The sequence below is a fragment of the Penicillium brevicompactum genome (assembly GCF_028827555.1).
Source record: "Penicillium brevicompactum strain IBT 35665 chromosome Unknown utg000001l_segment0_segment0, whole genome shotgun sequence".
NCBI classification, from domain to species: domain Eukaryota; kingdom Fungi; phylum Ascomycota; class Eurotiomycetes; order Eurotiales; family Aspergillaceae; genus Penicillium; species Penicillium brevicompactum.
The window spans coordinates 6,862,001-6,877,239 of record NW_026623203.1 but is presented as its reverse complement, the minus strand read 5'-3'; the positions used below and the strand labels follow the sequence as shown (position 1 = coordinate 6,877,239).

Sequence of the window (15,239 nt, the reverse complement as noted above, 5' to 3'; positions counted from 1 at the left end):
GAGTACGGAGTACTTCGTACCTTGCAGGTGAGCACTCATTCACGGCAGTAGCATCCTTTGAGCGTAGATCGCCCCATATTCATCCACTGCAAACTCATGGTGGCTTGATCCCGCCGTTTTGTTTTGTTTTGTTTTGTTGTTTCCCCCCATTCCTGACTGGCAGTACGGAGTATATTCCAAGGCTTGTTTTTATCAGAATTGCATTTTACCTCCACAGTTCTGAATCGCTGTCCTGAGTATGAGAGCCCAGGAAAGGGAAACCATACTTCCAATGTTGGGGGAAATCACATCCTGTCCCAACACCGGGGTTTGGGATATACTCCGTAGGCAGTGGAGAGTTCGGCTATTGGTGTCCTGGGGTTGAATGTCAAGTTGGAGATTGAGCGGCGTCCACCAGAAGCCTGTGACATCCGGAATCGACGACGCGAAAGATCATCATGTTTTGCGGGGTTTGAGTAGCTGGAGTATTCCGTATAAACTCACGCCATCGCAATCAATTCGACCGTCACCCTCGGATCAATACTAGCAAGGTCCCACGTTGGCACGATGCAAGATCACAAAGCTTCAAATGCGAAGAGTGTCCGGCACCTGTGTATCAGTTGTATGGCATGAACCCTAACGAACGAGTCACTTCGAATTCGCATAACAAACATTTTGAATCGAGCCTGTAAGTTCATTTAAAGTCAATCCTCTAGACTTGACGTTTAGCCTAATCAGGGTAGACCACGGGTACGTACCTCGCTCTCTATTTATACTCAGTGCCAGTAGCCCCCGTTCGTCCGGTGCTTATCATGCCCTAATCTCGGGGCAGCGGAAGCACGTCAATCTTGGAATCCTCGGTATTGCAAGCTACCCCAGCACGGTCCCTACTCTATCTTTTCAATCTTGAGCTTAGATCTACCCCTGTCAATCCGGGGTGAAGCTTGTGTGGAGTCCGGGAGCTTGCTTGGGTTCCTGGTTCCTGGATGTGAGCTTATTCCCAAAAATACCGTTACGCAATACATGTAATTTTTGGGAGTGTATTTTTGACTGCTCTCATTTTCGCGTTGGACCCAAAACGCACACTTCTCAAAGCCACTCATCATCTAGGCCCCTTGACTAGTAGGGGAAAAGTACTCCGTACAGGTAGGTAGATGGAACATCATTACTCGTTACACAGAGAAGACTGGGACAATAAATGCCTCGTATCATTGATATTATCCGACGGGACATCACACGATCTAAATCCCCCGGTAGTGAACATAGGAAAATGAAATCTAATCAACGGAGAGCACGTCGGCGCCAGAAGGACCGGGTCTTTTCGTCCGGGCGGGAAGTAACGCCATAGCCTCAGCAAAACAGGACAGACGCCGGGGTGACCGCGGACCCCCGGAATCCCGCAAAAAACAAACAAACAAAGAAGTCATGTCATGCCATGCATTATACCACAAACCGATGCAACGGACACACGCTGCAAAGAAATAACAAACATCAGATATGGGGTTGACCCCGTTTATGCGCCGAATTCCTTGACATCGCTCTTCTTGCCCTGGAGGGCGAGAGGAACGATACCGGAAACGTGCATCTCGGGACCGTAAACGTGCATGTCCAGGCCGAGCTCGACACCAACGGACTTGATGTTCTTGAGACCCTCCTGGTAGTTGGGACCGGCACGACGAACCCAGATCTGGACCTTGTGCTCAACGAGGACGGGGGGCGACCTCGCGGATAGCGCGAATGAGACCCTTGAAGGTGCTGGCAACGTTGGTGAAGTTGGCAATACCACCACCAATGAAGAGAACCTTGCCCTCGGGGTGCATGGGGGCACGGAGCATGAGGTCCAGAACGGTGCGAGCGTACTGGAAGGACTGGGCCTCACTGGGGGCACCGGAGTACTCTCCGTAGTTGGCCAACTCGCTCACGAAACCAGCGGAAGCAATGGCGTCGGCGTAGACGACGGAGGCACCACCACCAGCAACGAGGGTCCAGACGCGACCCTTGGAGTTGAGGACAGTGAGCTTGAGGGAGGCACCAGTCTTGGCGTCCATGTCGGAGATGAACTTCTCCTCCTTGGTCATCTCACGACCGAAGGGAGCGGGGAACTCGAGAGGGGGACCAGCATCGATGCTGACCTTGCCGTCGGTGGTAGCGACGGCGGTGGTGCCGAGAGCGGCGGGGCTGCGGGCAATAGCCCACTTGGTACCGCACTCAAACTCAGCGGTCTGATCAATCTTGGCAGCCAGGTCCAGGAAGTGGACATCGGCGGAGGTGGCGTCAGCGTTGGGGATGACGACCAGGGGGTTGATCTCGAGGTAGGTGAATTGGCAGTCGACGTAGACGGCGTAGAGGCGGGTGATGAAGTCAACCAGGACATTGTGGACACCCTTGGGGACCTTGCTCAGCAGACCGGCAGCGATCTCCTCGTTGGAGGGGTATTGCTTGAGGTTAACGGGAACCAACAGCTTCTCAGCCTTGGCGTCGACATCACCGACATCAACACCACCCTCGTGGTAGAAGAGGATCCAGTCACCCTAAGATAATTACCGTTAGCTTATGGTCTTATCAATTGGAGTTAAAAAAAATTCCGGGGAAAGCTTACCTCGCGGACGGAGTTAATGCAAATGTAAGCCTCGGTGGAAGCATCGTGGGGCACGAAGGGCTCCACGAGGAAAGTGCGGAGGACACCAGTGACAGTCTCAACCTGGACATCCTTGGTAGCGCGGGACTCAATCCACTCGCGAGCCTCAGCCCAAGTCTTGTTCAGAGCGAGCAGACCGCTCTTACCGCGGCGCTTGATCAATTGATCGGGCTTAGCGACGAACTTGGAGCCGGGGACCAAGAGCCACGGGTAAGAGACCTCAGCCTGGTCAAGGACATCCTTGACGGTCTTGTCATCGGGGAAGTAGAGGGAGGCGAGACGAGGAGGGGCGTTGTGTGTAGTAGAGGCGGGGAGAGGGCTGGGCTTGATCACTGGGGCGCGAGTGAGGTGGTAGTTGATGATAGCCTTGCCGTCGGCCTCGGAGATAGATTTGGCGGACATGATGTGTAGATGGTGTGGTTTGGAGGAGGAGAGATGGAGAAGAGAGAAGGAGAATTGAAGATGCTAAAGAGAGTGAAAAGTCAAGGAGGGGGGGAATACTGGAGTGTACAGCGTACAATACCAAAAAAAGTTGTGCTGGAACTTACAGCGTACAATTCGGCAGGTCCCACCAGTGTTGAGAACAGACCAAAGCTGGACGATCACGGTGGGGTTCTTCGTTGGGAAAAAGCACTTTCTCTGGAAAGTTCCACTCCACTTGTACCCGGTACTTCCACTGGCGCCCACCGCTGCCCCCCCTAATCCGGGTAACTTTGAGTACTTTTGGGCCTTTGGGGAATGCCGATACCGCTTCAACTAGAAAATTTTGTTGAGTATGATAGACCGCTGGTTGTTTGCGTACATGTCAGATGCAATTAGTATTCTGACTAGATCCTACATAGTGTATAGTACTCTACATGTATCATAGACATTATCATTGTCATTGGACTCGACATAATTATAATATTTACTACTCAATGGCAAATAATATCTATACTAGAACCCCCTCAAGATGTGGCACGGAGTACGGAGCATTCCGTACTGTAACCGTACCAGGTACTTTGACACGATCAGTGGGGCCACAGTATTAGCGGTACCCAGTACTTTGGGGACTGCCAAGTGTTGAGCTGCGTATTGAAAGTGGGTGGGGCACAGGAGGAGCTGTACGGTGTATCTACGAGTACTCCGAAATACTCACCCCGCGGATTTTTCTCAACAGCTGCCCTCTTCTCCATCTCATTCCCCTTCTCCTTTCTTCTCTCTCTCCAATTATCTCGCATTGAGCGGCTTGTTTAAAATTGTATGTTGTTGCCCTCTTCTCATCCCGTTCTATACTAATTGCCATTCAGCATCATCATGCCCTCTACTCTCCCCGCCGGCAACGGCCAGCAGTCTGCTAACGACAACATCACCCGTTTCGCTCCTCCCAGCCGGGTCCTCTCTCCCCCTTCAACACAGCCTCTTCCACAACAAGACACGATGCTTCGTATAGTAAGTCCTGGTCTGTTCCTGCTGAACCTGGCCCCAAGCTAACGGGGGGAAATAGTGGCATGCAACCCCGAGCCGTGCAGGGCATGCTCGACTTTGACTTCATCTGCAAGCGTACTACCCCCTCCGTGGCCGGTATCATCTACACTTTCGGTGGCCAGTTCGTCAGCAAGATGTACTGGGGTACCAGTGAGACCCTCCTCCCCGTCTACCAGGATGTCGAGAAGGCCATGGCCAAGCACCCCGACGTTGACACCGTTGTCAACTTCGCCTCCTCCCGTTCCGTCTACTCCTCCACCATGCAGTTGATGGAGAACCCCCAGATCCGCTCCATTGCCATCATCGCCGAAGGTGTGCCCGAGCGTCGTGCCCGTGAGATCATGGTCACCGCCAAGGAGAAGGGTATCACCATCATTGGTCCCGCCACCGTCGGTGGTATCAAGCCCGGTTCCTACAAGATCGGTAACACCGGTGGTATGATGGACAACATCGTCGCCTCCAAGCTCTACCGCAAGGGTTCCGTCGGTTACGTCTCCAAGTCCGGTGGTATGTCCAACGAGTTGAACAACATTATCTCCCAGAACACCGACGGTGTCTACGAGGGTGTTGCCATTGGTGGTGACCGTTACCCCGGTACCACTTTCATCGACCACTTGCTCCGTTACCAGGCTGAGCCTGAGTGCAAGATCCTCGTCCTCCTCGGTGAGGTCGGTGGTGTTGAGGAGTACCGTGTGATTGAGGCCATCAAGAACGGCACCATCACCAAGCCCATCGTTGCCTGGGCTATCGGAACCTGCGCCAGCATGTTCCAGACCGAGGTCCAGTTCGGTCACGCCGGTGCCTCCGCCAACTCTGAGCTCGAGACCGCCGTTGCCAAGAACAAGGCCATGCGCGAGGCTGGCATTCACGTCCCCGAGACCTTCGAGGACCTTCCCCAGACCCTGAAGCAGGTCTACGATGCCGAGGTCTCCAAGGGCTCCATCACCCCCGCCCCTGAGCCCGTTGTCCCCAAGATCCCCATTGACTACTCTTGGGCCCAGGAACTCGGTCTCGTCCGTAAGCCCGCTGCCTTCATCTCCACCATCTCCGACGACCGTGGCCAGGAGCTGCTCTACGCCGGTATGCCCATCTCCGATGTCTTCCGTGAGGATATCGGTATCGGTGGTGTCATGTCTCTCCTCTGGTTCCGCCGCCGTCTGCCTCCCTACGCCAGCAAGTTCCTCGAGATGGTTCTGATGCTGACTGCCGACCACGGTCCCGCCGTGTCCGGTGCCATGAACACCATCATCACCACCCGTGCCGGAAAGGACCTCATCAGTGCTCTCGTCTCCGGTCTCCTCACCATTGGTTCTCGCTTCGGTGGTGCCCTGGACGGCGCCGCTGAGGAGTTCACCAAGGCCTTCGACAAGGGCCTGAGCCCCCGTGACTTCGTCGACATCATGCGCAAGGAGAACAAGCTCATCCCCGGTATCGGCCACAAGGTCAAGTCCCGCCAGAACCCCGATCTCCGTGTCGAGCTCGTCAAGGAGTTCGTCAAGAAGCACTTCCCCAGCACCAAGCTGCTCGACTACGCCATTGCCGTTGAGACCGTCACCACCTCCAAGAAGGACAACCTCATTCTCAACGTCGACGGCTGTGTCGCCGTCTGCTTCGTCGACCTTCTCCGCAACTGCGGTGCCTTCACCCCCGAGGAGACCGAGGATTACATGCGCATGGGTGTTCTCAACGGTCTCTTCGTTCTCGGCCGCTCCATCGGTCTCATTGCCCACTACCTCGACCAGAAGCGCCTGCGCACCGGTCTCTACCGCCACCCCTGGGATGACATCACCTACCTTCTCCCCACCCTCCAGAAGGGCGGTGCCGAGGGCCGTGTTGAGGTCAACCTGTGATTTTGTTTGTGACGTTTTGCAGCGCCGTCCGCTGGCATATAGTCCGTCCCTTGAGGGCGGTGGAGTTCGGATGGTTCATCCCTTGGTTTTTCTTTTTTTATGTTTTCTGAGCAGTTATGTGTATCGATGTACTGCGTTCATGTGGCATGACCAAGTTGACGGATTGACACGAAGAAACAGTGCAATCCGGCTACGGACCTGATTTAATTCGTTTTACAGTAGATGACTAGACCTCTTTGGTGAATAATGAACGTGCCATTGCCGCATGATATTTCCTCCAGCGTAGACAAGCTTATGTAGGTCTCTTGCAAAGTTGTCTATCTACTCAAGAAATGAAGTAAATGCCCAATTGTCACTTGTGAGCGTGAGAGCTTCAGAGCTTCCAAGGTTGCATCCCGCTGTTCAGGTGTCGAGGTGTCAAAGTGGACCCGATTGGGAAATATCCTTATCGTTCGATAACCGCAATCTTTTCCAGAGCCAACCTCGGACACACCTGGGCAACTTTGAAACTGACGAACAGTGTTCTTCTTCAAACCCTTATACAAGAGAATCCCGGATTTGACTTCGATCCACAAACTTGAATTTGTGAGCCTATACCAATAGCAACTCGACTAGGGCCGCCAGACTCCCAGCACACCACTTTCACCATGGTCCGCCTAAAGAACCGCTACCTCCTCATGGACATCCTCTATCCAGAACCATCAACATGGCCTGCAGCATCCAAATCCACTACTCAAAACCCCTCACTAGCAATCCATTCCCCAAGCTCCGACTCGCTCACAGCAGGATTCCTCGCGAAAATGATTCGCGAATCCGTAGCGGAGCTATACGGTGATTGGGGAATGGGAAAGCTCGGCGGTGCATCAGCAGGCGGTATTCAAAGTGAGCAACATATTCACATACGCAATATCTGCAAACAAAGCTCGATATTCGATTGAGGGTCTTCAACTAACAATCACCAGTCAAATACCTTTCCCCCGCAACGTCAACAGCAATAGTGCGGTGTCCCCGCGCCGCATTCCGCATCGTCTGGTCTGCCATTACATATATGTCCGGCGTGCCCGAACCATCATCCAATCCGCAGAAGCGCGGAACCGGCCGTGAGCGCGGGTGCGTGTTCCGCGTCATTCGCGTGTCGGGGACTATGCGCAAGGCGGAGGAAGAGGCGATTCGACGGGCTAGGGCGGAGATTGTGCGCGTCAAGGACGCTGAGGAACGGGGCGTTCTTGGGGATTTGATTGAGGGGATTGCTGGGGGAAGGGAACTGCTGTTGTTGACTCGGTGATGGATGAGAGTGAGGATGAGGTTATGGATGATGAGTAGATTAGATCTGATGTGTTTTATATGTTAATGAGATACCCCCCCAATTGTACGGTGCTTGTTTAATGCTAAAATAGGTATGACATTTCCAATCAAAAGGCCAAGGTGGAAGGGTAGATTAATTAGGCCTTGCGCTGTACCCGGACGCCACTGTCCGGCATATTCTGCTTCCACTTTTCTACCTCCTCGTCATAGGCATGTCCGTCATCGTCGTCCATCTCGTCGTCACTCCCGGCTGCACCCTTGGTCTCGACTTCGGCTGCTGCTTTGCGTAGACGGACCTCTTCTTCCAGCTCTTCTTCCTCTAGCTCATCGTACTCGTCTTTTGCATCCAGCCAGCGCTCTTGCACATCGCGGACATCGGTAGTACCCATTCCCTCGCGGACGGCCACTTGCCAAACAGTATCATTGGCACCTTCAGCAGGTCCAAAGGCATACCCCGATGCGCGGTCAATAGCGCGCAGGAGACTCATCATGCTCTTCTTGTCTTCGACGGCCAGCGTTTCGAAGCCAACGAGCCCAAACTCCTCGACCAGGTCGATGATGGTTTTATTGAGGGCACCAAACTTTTGGTGCGATAGTCGCGTCGATTCGTTTTCTAGTTCTGGAAGCAGATATGACAGATCCTGTACTTCTGTGTAATAATCAAGGTTGAAAGGAAGGGGGGCGTAGTTGGCGAGGTTATCGATTTTCGTGAGGACGTTCAGGTGTGGGAGATCGAGTTGGAGCATGGCGCGGAGTGAGAGGAGGAGGGCGGAGATGTACATTGATGGGAGGGTAAGTGTGTATGAATCGACGAGGTGAACGACAATCAACTGGTACACATCATTTGTTAGCTTGCCATATTGATGCCGTGAAAGCCATGTCACTAACCCGTATGCCCATTTTCTGGATTTTAAAGAAGATGTTTCGTAATGATGAGTGATGTGTGAAGAGCTCGACCTGCCCAGGGCAGTCGAATAGAATGTAGTCCTCTGAAGACAAGAGATCAGCTCATGTCAATATGCAGTGAGGATCAAGATGCATACCTCCGAGCTCCTTCAGTCCATCTTCCAACCAGTCAAAGTTCTGCTCAAGCTCCTCGAGGGCATACAGAACACCCCCGTTGGGACCGAGCTTATCCTCTTCCATGATCTCCTCCAGCTTCACCAAGTCACGCACGTCCAGCGCACATGGATATGAGGTTTTGTCGTTGGCGGGGTCCAGATTGACGATAGAGCATTGTCGGCCGATTGCTCCCAGGAACTGGTGCATGCCATTGCAATATGTCGATTTCCCGGCACCCGGGGGACCAATAACCAGCTGTGCGAAAGGCATATTGGCTCTGTCCAAATATGTGTTTGGTTGCTGAAGAGTGATGTCAGGCGTTTGTCTTTTTTTTCTTATCGACGCGCGGGGAATCAGAGGCGGTTTGCGATGGCAGAAAACGACAAGTGCCAAAGGAGCTTTCCGACGTGAGCTTCATCACACTCCACAGCTCACTTACCATGACTTCTCGTAGGTTGTCCCTCGTCGCTTAATTTTCAGTAAATTTGGCATTTCAATAACCATCATTCCAGATCAATTTGCCGTGGCCTCGCCACCTACGGATGCCATCTCGGCCCTGAAGTTCTCCCCCGACCCCAATTCTACCCGAATCGTTGCTTCGTCATGGGATAAGAATGTCTACTTATATGACCTGCGTGACGAGAATGGCGCAGTTGGTGAGGGCAAACTTCTGCAGAAGTTCGAGCACCGTGCGCCTGTTCTAGATGTCTGCTTCGGAGAGACCGAGAACGAGGTCTACACAGCTGGGTTGGACTGGGATGTGAGGAAGTGAGTCTCTCCAGATTGGACCTGATCCGCAACCAAGCCATCATCGCGATTCCTTTTTGATTCTAACGTCTACAGGATTGATCTCAACACGGCCGAACAAACCGTGCTTAGCAGCCACGAAGCTGGCGTGTGCAAAGTCGTATATAGTCGCGAGCACAATCTGGTTATCTCCGCCTCATGGGACTCGACACTCCACATCCACCTTGCCTCACATCTCGATTCCCAACCGATTATCGTTCCCCTCCCGTCCAAGCCATTCTCCATCTCTATCACTGCTACCAAGCTGGTTGTCGCCATGGCCTCGCGCTCCTTGCATATCTACGACCTGAAGGCATTGACTCTTCTCACCGCGCAAACAGACAGCTCCGTTCCCGGTGGAAACCGTGTGGAGGTGGAGCCTTGGCAGCGCCGCGAGAGCAGCTTGAAGTTCATGACCCGTGCAGTTGCTTGCATGCCCGATGACAATGGCTATGCCTCGTCTAGCATCGAGGGTCGTGTCGCAGTGGAGTGGTTCGACCCGTCGCCCGAATCCCAGGCCCGCAAGTATGCCTTCAAATGCCATCGTCAAACCGCGGAGGATGGCGTTGATGTTGTGTATCCCGTCAATGCATTGGCTTTCCACCCCGTGTTTGGCACATTTGCTTCTGGTGGTGGTGATGGAGTTGTCGCTCTCTGGGACGGCATCTCAAAGCGCCGTATTCGCCAATATCAGAAGTACCAGACCAGCGTGTCCGCCGTTGCGTTCAGCGGAAGCGGCCAGCATCTGGCTATTGCAGTCAGCCCCGGATTCGAAGATGGCCACGATAATGTTCCCGAGGGCACAGTGAAGATCTTTGTGCGGGAACTGGGCGAGACAGAGGCCAAGGGAAAGGGACCTAAATAAACTCGGGGCCAAAAAACACTGTTCTTTTTCTTTTTCTTCTGCTCGGAGTGAAGCGTTTTGATACCACAGCAAATAAAACATAAAACACTTCAAAAATCTGTAACATCACAGCAGTCCAACTCCGATCCTAGCGTTTTTCCAAGGCTGAAACATAAGGCAAATCTTGGTATCATCTCTCATCTATCTACGTAGTCTTTCTTATGTGCTGCCCCCACGGTTCACCATACAATGTCACATCTACTCAGCCTTACGGACGGAGACCGATCCATCGGCCATACCGAAGTAGGCTGCGACGGGCCGCTGGCCACCAACACCGCCAGCGGTAGTAGCCTGCGGGCCGGTCTGTCCATGGAAGATACCGACCTCGAGCACACCCGCGATCTCATTGATCTTGCGAGCTAGCTCCTCAACTGCCCACACGCCATCCTTGCCATTAACATCCTTGCCGGCGGCAACATCAGACTTGATCAACAACGGTGGGAAAGGAGCGTCGATAATGAAGAAGCCCTGGTCGGTCTTGAGAGGACCTTCCTTCTCACTTGCGGAGGCTCGGATGAACGGGTTGACACTGCCGAGGTCCTTGAGCTTGAGGAGAACGCGGTGAGCGGCGATGGGCGCGACTTCGATGGGGACGGTCTTCCAGTTTGAGAGGAGGCGGGGTTGGAGCTTGCGGTGGTCTAGGTAGTAAAGTCAGTAATGCGCAAAGTTCAAAGCGATCGCAACCGTTGTAATTCCCGTAGTGCTTAGAAGAGAAACTTCGGAACAGCCGTGACATATGCAATGGACTCACCGGCAACGCAGACAAACTCCTTGGCCTGCAGAGCGACGATCTTCTCCTGGAACAAGCAGGCACCGCCGCCCTTAATGCAGTTCAAATCCTCATCAACCTCATCGGCACCGTCGAAGGCCACATCAAAGACAGTGCCAACGGGGATACCATCGAACTCAACAGCAGTCAAGCCAGCACCGACAATCAGCTGCTTGGACTGGTAACCGGTAGGCACATATTTAGTGGCGGAGGTGTCCACGCCGAGAGCCTTGATAGCCTCGACGACGTACACAATCGTCGTACCACTACCGATACCAACCCAACGGGCATCCTTGGGGTAGTGGTTCTGAACAGCGACCTTAGCGGCAGCGCGCTTAGCTTCTTCAATGAGGTCGGCCATGGTGGAATAGAATCTTTGGGGACGGAGGCGAAGAAGTGTGGGGGGTCGGAAGAAAAGAGGGGAGAAGCGGGCGGGTTGGAACATGGGACCCGTTTTATGTGCTCTTGCTACTCGTATTAATTCCCCGTTCCCTCTTTACTCCGTGCTCCTTTTGGAATACTCGGTGGACTTGTGTACAATGAGATGCAGAAAATAGTTACTAGTTCCAATACATAACGTCATGCACTAGTGGGGTCTGTCACTGGGCCGAGCGGCATTCCTTGCATCCTACTTCGGCAAATTTAAGCGCAGGGCATGTCCAACCGCAGACGTTGGAGTCAATTGGGAGGCCAAATCTTACTCTCTAGAGGTCAAAAATCTCAATGCGAAGTTATCATTGATCGGTTGTTGACATTTATATCCATTGGCGCACTGGGGCTCGGAATGCTGCTGCTGTGATCCGACGAGCTGACCTGTGGAATGTGATAGATTCATATGATCCGGAGTGGCACGCAGCATCTACAGAATAAATTATCATATAGACTGCCAATAGTCCAATTTCTCTCAATCTATTCCGTTCTCCCTACTGAAGGTTCTCTGCCTCATGCGGAGTACTCTGTTCTCCATACCGCGTTTCGAAGGATTTATGAAATGTCCTCTATCACAGTATACGCGTTTAGGGGCTGCTACATGCTCCCAATGAATAGCCATTGGCATACTTTAAAGTAAGCTTGCAGTCTGCATAGCCACGTTGGCGGCAGGAGATTTCTAGTGTGGTTTCATAGCCTGTTAACCATTTGGAAACATGGCCCAGTGGTGCTCGAAATCATTTATTCTTTGAATTTACAACGGCAACCTCAAAAGAGTGCTCATCTCATCTCATAACAGCATGCAATATAATGTACACAAGCCATTGCAGCACATTGAGAAGTTGCTTTACCCGTAGCAACAGCTTTCACTCCATGATACTCCGTAGATGCCAGGGCCTGCCGGTGGCTGGAGAAAGATCGGTTGCGTAGCTGGATGAAATCGCTTCCATCACTTCAAACAGCAATTGGAATCTTATTGAGAAGCACAAATCTTCTTGACGGCAGGCAAGACCTCGTCTATGTATACAATTAGCTTGAGTATTTCCACACCTCAATTAGGCGAACTGACTCTCAGAAGTGCTAATACCACACTTAGACACGACACAGCTTGTAGCAGCTGACTTGACGGCGTCCTGGTCCTTGCAGATACAAGCGTAGTCATCGGTTGCACAGCTGGTCTTCTGCTTCACAGCATCGTCGAGACAGGGGAGGGCACAAGGGGGGACATCCGCCCTGGATTGGGCGTGGGCGAGAGCGGCAAAGGCGAGGACAACGGCAGCAAACTTCATCTTGGCGAATTGTGGTGATCTGGGCTGGACTTTATAGTTTTGTAGAATGAGTGGGTGATAGTCTGTGATATGAGTTGAATACAAGACCAGACTTGGGTGCGGACAGGGGTATAAATAGCCTCAACAATTGGCCCGAGGCTTTGTGATTTCCAGCTTTGATTTTGAGATGAAGCGTCATGATCATCTCTTGATGAAATATTGAAACCAAACCTTGCCGATCCCGTGCCGATCCCGTTTCGACCGCAATTTGGGTGTCACCGCGCTGTGGCGTGTCTAATTTATGCGGCTGTTTGGGATTACCCCATGTTTCATTCCCCACAACGGACCTGCACCTGGGCATTGGTTTTGATCCTCTGACGTTGAACTGGAAACTGGAACCTGTGAAAAGCTGTTTCCAATTATGCCGCGTGAGTTTCCGGATCTTCCAAGGCCCTTTCTTCAATGATCAGGTCTTGTTATAGGCACATCAAAAGAGAGCTCGGGAGGTAATGATCGGCTATCGGCTACCTTGTGACACATGTTACTGCAGGGGCCCAGCAATCTGCATGCAAGTCTTCCAAGGTTGTGCGGAAGGATTATCGTGCAAAAGCAGCATCGTGCCGTCAATAAACCGAATACAGCCAGGGAGAAAGTCGGAGTGAAAGATTTTCACCATTCACAACAAGCAATGGCAACAGTCAAATGAATGGGAAACAAGAGAGAGAACCGCAAAAAAAAAAAAAAAAAAAAAAAAAAAAAAAGGCGGAGAACAAGGTAAAGTCGCAAGAGTAGCATGTCGTATCGAACGAGGGACCTTTTGCAAGCCCAATCGCTTTCTCTCAAGTTTTTCCCTGAAAGCCAGACCCATGGGAGCCCCAAAATTAACAGCCACGAGTGCCGCCCTCTTGACCATTACCCCGTTCTCTCGTGGTAACAGTATAGGTCCTTGGTTGGGTTTTGATCGTGGAGTTTTGAACAGGAGCTCAGGGTTCTAAGGAGATATCACTATACCCAAGTAGGGAAACAAACTAAAAGGGCTACACCGCCGGAGAGAATGAAATCAAAGAGCTATGGGTCAGGGCCAAGGTAGAGAAGACCAAAAAAACGTAGTGATTCAAGGCGCCACTCTGTGCATCGAACAAGGGACCTTTTCTCGCTCACCATTCTCCGTCATTCTGGCATCTCCCCCGGACAGGAGACCCTGATACACAGACGCCGGCAAGAGCCCCGACACTCACCGATACACTGGACGCACAAGGACCACTACCCCATACTCGTGATGGTAACAGTATATGTCCCAAGTTGGGTTTTGACCGTCAGGTTGTGGCGATTCTACTATACTACAGCAGCAAAGCTGTTGGAGATCATGGGACTATGTCAAGTGATGTTTACTTCCCATAGATATCTCTCTCTCCCCTTCTCCCATCTCTCTATCTCTTTCCTTCTCTCCTTCATGCATCATGCTGTCTACTTCTACATTCCCATAAAAACCAAATCAAGACTGATAGCATTCAAAATAAATGCCAAGATCTATGGACGAGGAACAGGAGATAGAAACAACCAAAAAGCAAAAAAATACCAACAATGGATTCCCGTGGCCTTCTACCACCGTCTCGAAAGGGATCTTTCAAGCCCACCTCGCTTTCTCTCAAGTTTTACCCTGAGAGCCAGATAGTGAGAGCCCCACAGACGGTGGCAGCTTGACCACTACCCCAGTTGCTGAATGGTAATAGTATATGCCCCAATCTGGGTTTTGACCATCAGGATTTGCACATGACCTATTGTAAATGTACCAAGCTCCCGACACGACTTTGTCTAGACCGAGCACATACTTCCAAGCTTTCTTCATGGCGGGTAAAAGTGGGTCCAAGAGGGACCCGCACCTTCTCTTATACTTCATCCTGTAGGCTTACAGAGTACTTTCCCCTTTCACTTCCAAGGTTGTCCATCTGATACCAACATCTTCTTCATCATGGCCTCCGGTCCCCAGTTTCTACCCGAGGTCGAGCCTAAGGTCGAAGTGCGCAAGGCCAAAAAGCGCAAGGCCAAAGTACCAAGTCTATGGAATGATTGACAACACTACTCTTGACTGACGAATGCTCACGACAGGTCCTAAACGATGCAGCCACACAGACTCCAATGCCAAATACGTATTTCGAGAAGACGAGAGAGGATTTCTTCGACAATTTTGCTACAAGAGCTTCGCAAGCCTCGAATCATCGACCACCCTCCGCGTCTGACACTGTCGTCCCAACTCCCCAACAACATTCCAACGAGATGGCTCGAACCATATTCTATGGTGCGCCATCGGGCAAGATGGACCACGTCACAGCAGTCCGGTGCATCAGGTCAGCCCACACACAGGCAATTTATGAAGTAGTCTGGCACGGAAAGCCCGCGATCGCCAAATGTTTGGATGCCTCCGAGCTTCAACGGTACTTGGATGCTATTCCTGCACGTTGATCCACAAAATCTAACAGTAGAGCAATTTTTCAGATTCCGCGATTTCTTTTCAACCTACCTGAAACTCTACCAAAAACGCCCTGCAGGATTTCGTGTCTTTCCCTCTCTCTACGCCGCAGGCACCGTCTGCTGCTCTTCGCTGTTTCCAAGTGGATACGTTTTGGTTCTCGCCAAGATGCCTGGTACGCCACTAAAGACTCGATGGAATGAACTGCCTGAATGGAAACAAAAGTATATCCAAAAGCTGAAATTTGAAGGTTCAGGCGCACTCAGAAGTATTGGAGTCGTCTGGAAGGAGCCCGCACACGTTCTTTTCAGT

General features: G+C 51.9%; 7 protein-coding genes across 7 annotated transcripts; 3 read left to right on the top strand and 4 right to left on the bottom strand.

The window, feature by feature from the left end:
- Positions 1 to 1,492: 1,492 nt before the first annotated feature.
- On the bottom strand, positions 1,493 to 3,019 carry aclA (putative ATP citrate lyase subunit (Acl); the record flags this gene model as incomplete). Its single annotated transcript, XM_056951483.1, has 3 exons — positions 1,493 to 1,672; positions 1,701 to 2,510; positions 2,579 to 3,019. 3 exons carry the CDS (start codon positions 3,017 to 3,019, stop codon positions 1,493 to 1,495), a joined length of 1,431 nt encoding a protein of 476 aa, XP_056817398.1.
- Positions 3,020 to 3,913: 894 nt separating this feature from the next.
- On the top strand, positions 3,914 to 5,934 carry N7506_002186 (uncharacterized protein; the record flags this gene model as incomplete). Its single annotated transcript, XM_056951482.1, has 2 exons — positions 3,914 to 4,048; positions 4,087 to 5,934. 2 exons carry the CDS (start codon positions 3,914 to 3,916, stop codon positions 5,932 to 5,934), a joined length of 1,983 nt encoding a protein of 660 aa, XP_056817397.1.
- Positions 5,935 to 6,581: 647 nt separating this feature from the next.
- N7506_002185 (Rpp14/Pop5 family protein) lies at positions 6,582 to 7,219 on the top strand (the record flags this gene model as incomplete). Its single annotated transcript, XM_056951481.1, has 2 exons — positions 6,582 to 6,816; positions 6,897 to 7,219. 2 exons carry the CDS (start codon positions 6,582 to 6,584, stop codon positions 7,217 to 7,219), a joined length of 558 nt encoding a protein of 185 aa, XP_056817396.1.
- A 157-nt stretch (positions 7,220 to 7,376) lies between these two features.
- N7506_002184 (GTPase GPN2) lies at positions 7,377 to 8,571 on the bottom strand (the record flags this gene model as incomplete). Its single annotated transcript, XM_056951480.1, has 3 exons — positions 7,377 to 8,069; positions 8,128 to 8,228; positions 8,283 to 8,571. The coding sequence occupies 3 exons, from the start codon at positions 8,569 to 8,571 to the stop codon at positions 7,377 to 7,379; spliced, it is 1,083 nt and encodes a 360-aa protein (XP_056817395.1).
- A 170-nt stretch (positions 8,572 to 8,741) lies between these two features.
- On the top strand, positions 8,742 to 9,952 carry N7506_002183 (WD40 repeat domain-containing protein; the record flags this gene model as incomplete). Its single annotated transcript, XM_056951479.1, has 3 exons — positions 8,742 to 8,751; positions 8,814 to 9,069; positions 9,145 to 9,952. The coding sequence occupies 3 exons, from the start codon at positions 8,742 to 8,744 to the stop codon at positions 9,950 to 9,952; spliced, it is 1,074 nt and encodes a 357-aa protein (XP_056817394.1).
- A 237-nt stretch (positions 9,953 to 10,189) lies between these two features.
- On the bottom strand, positions 10,190 to 11,121 carry N7506_002182 (ribose-5-phosphate isomerase RKI1; the record flags this gene model as incomplete). The annotated part of the gene is made up of 2 exons (XM_056951478.1): positions 10,190 to 10,629; positions 10,743 to 11,121. 2 exons carry the CDS (start codon positions 11,119 to 11,121, stop codon positions 10,190 to 10,192), a joined length of 819 nt encoding a protein of 272 aa, XP_056817393.1.
- Positions 11,122 to 12,162: 1,041 nt separating this feature from the next.
- Positions 12,163 to 12,478, bottom strand: N7506_002181 (CFEM domain-containing protein; the record flags this gene model as incomplete). The annotated part of the gene is made up of 2 exons (XM_056951477.1): positions 12,163 to 12,206; positions 12,259 to 12,478. 2 exons carry the CDS (start codon positions 12,476 to 12,478, stop codon positions 12,163 to 12,165), a joined length of 264 nt encoding a protein of 87 aa, XP_056817392.1.
- Between the last annotated feature and the right edge of the window lie 2,761 nt (positions 12,479 to 15,239).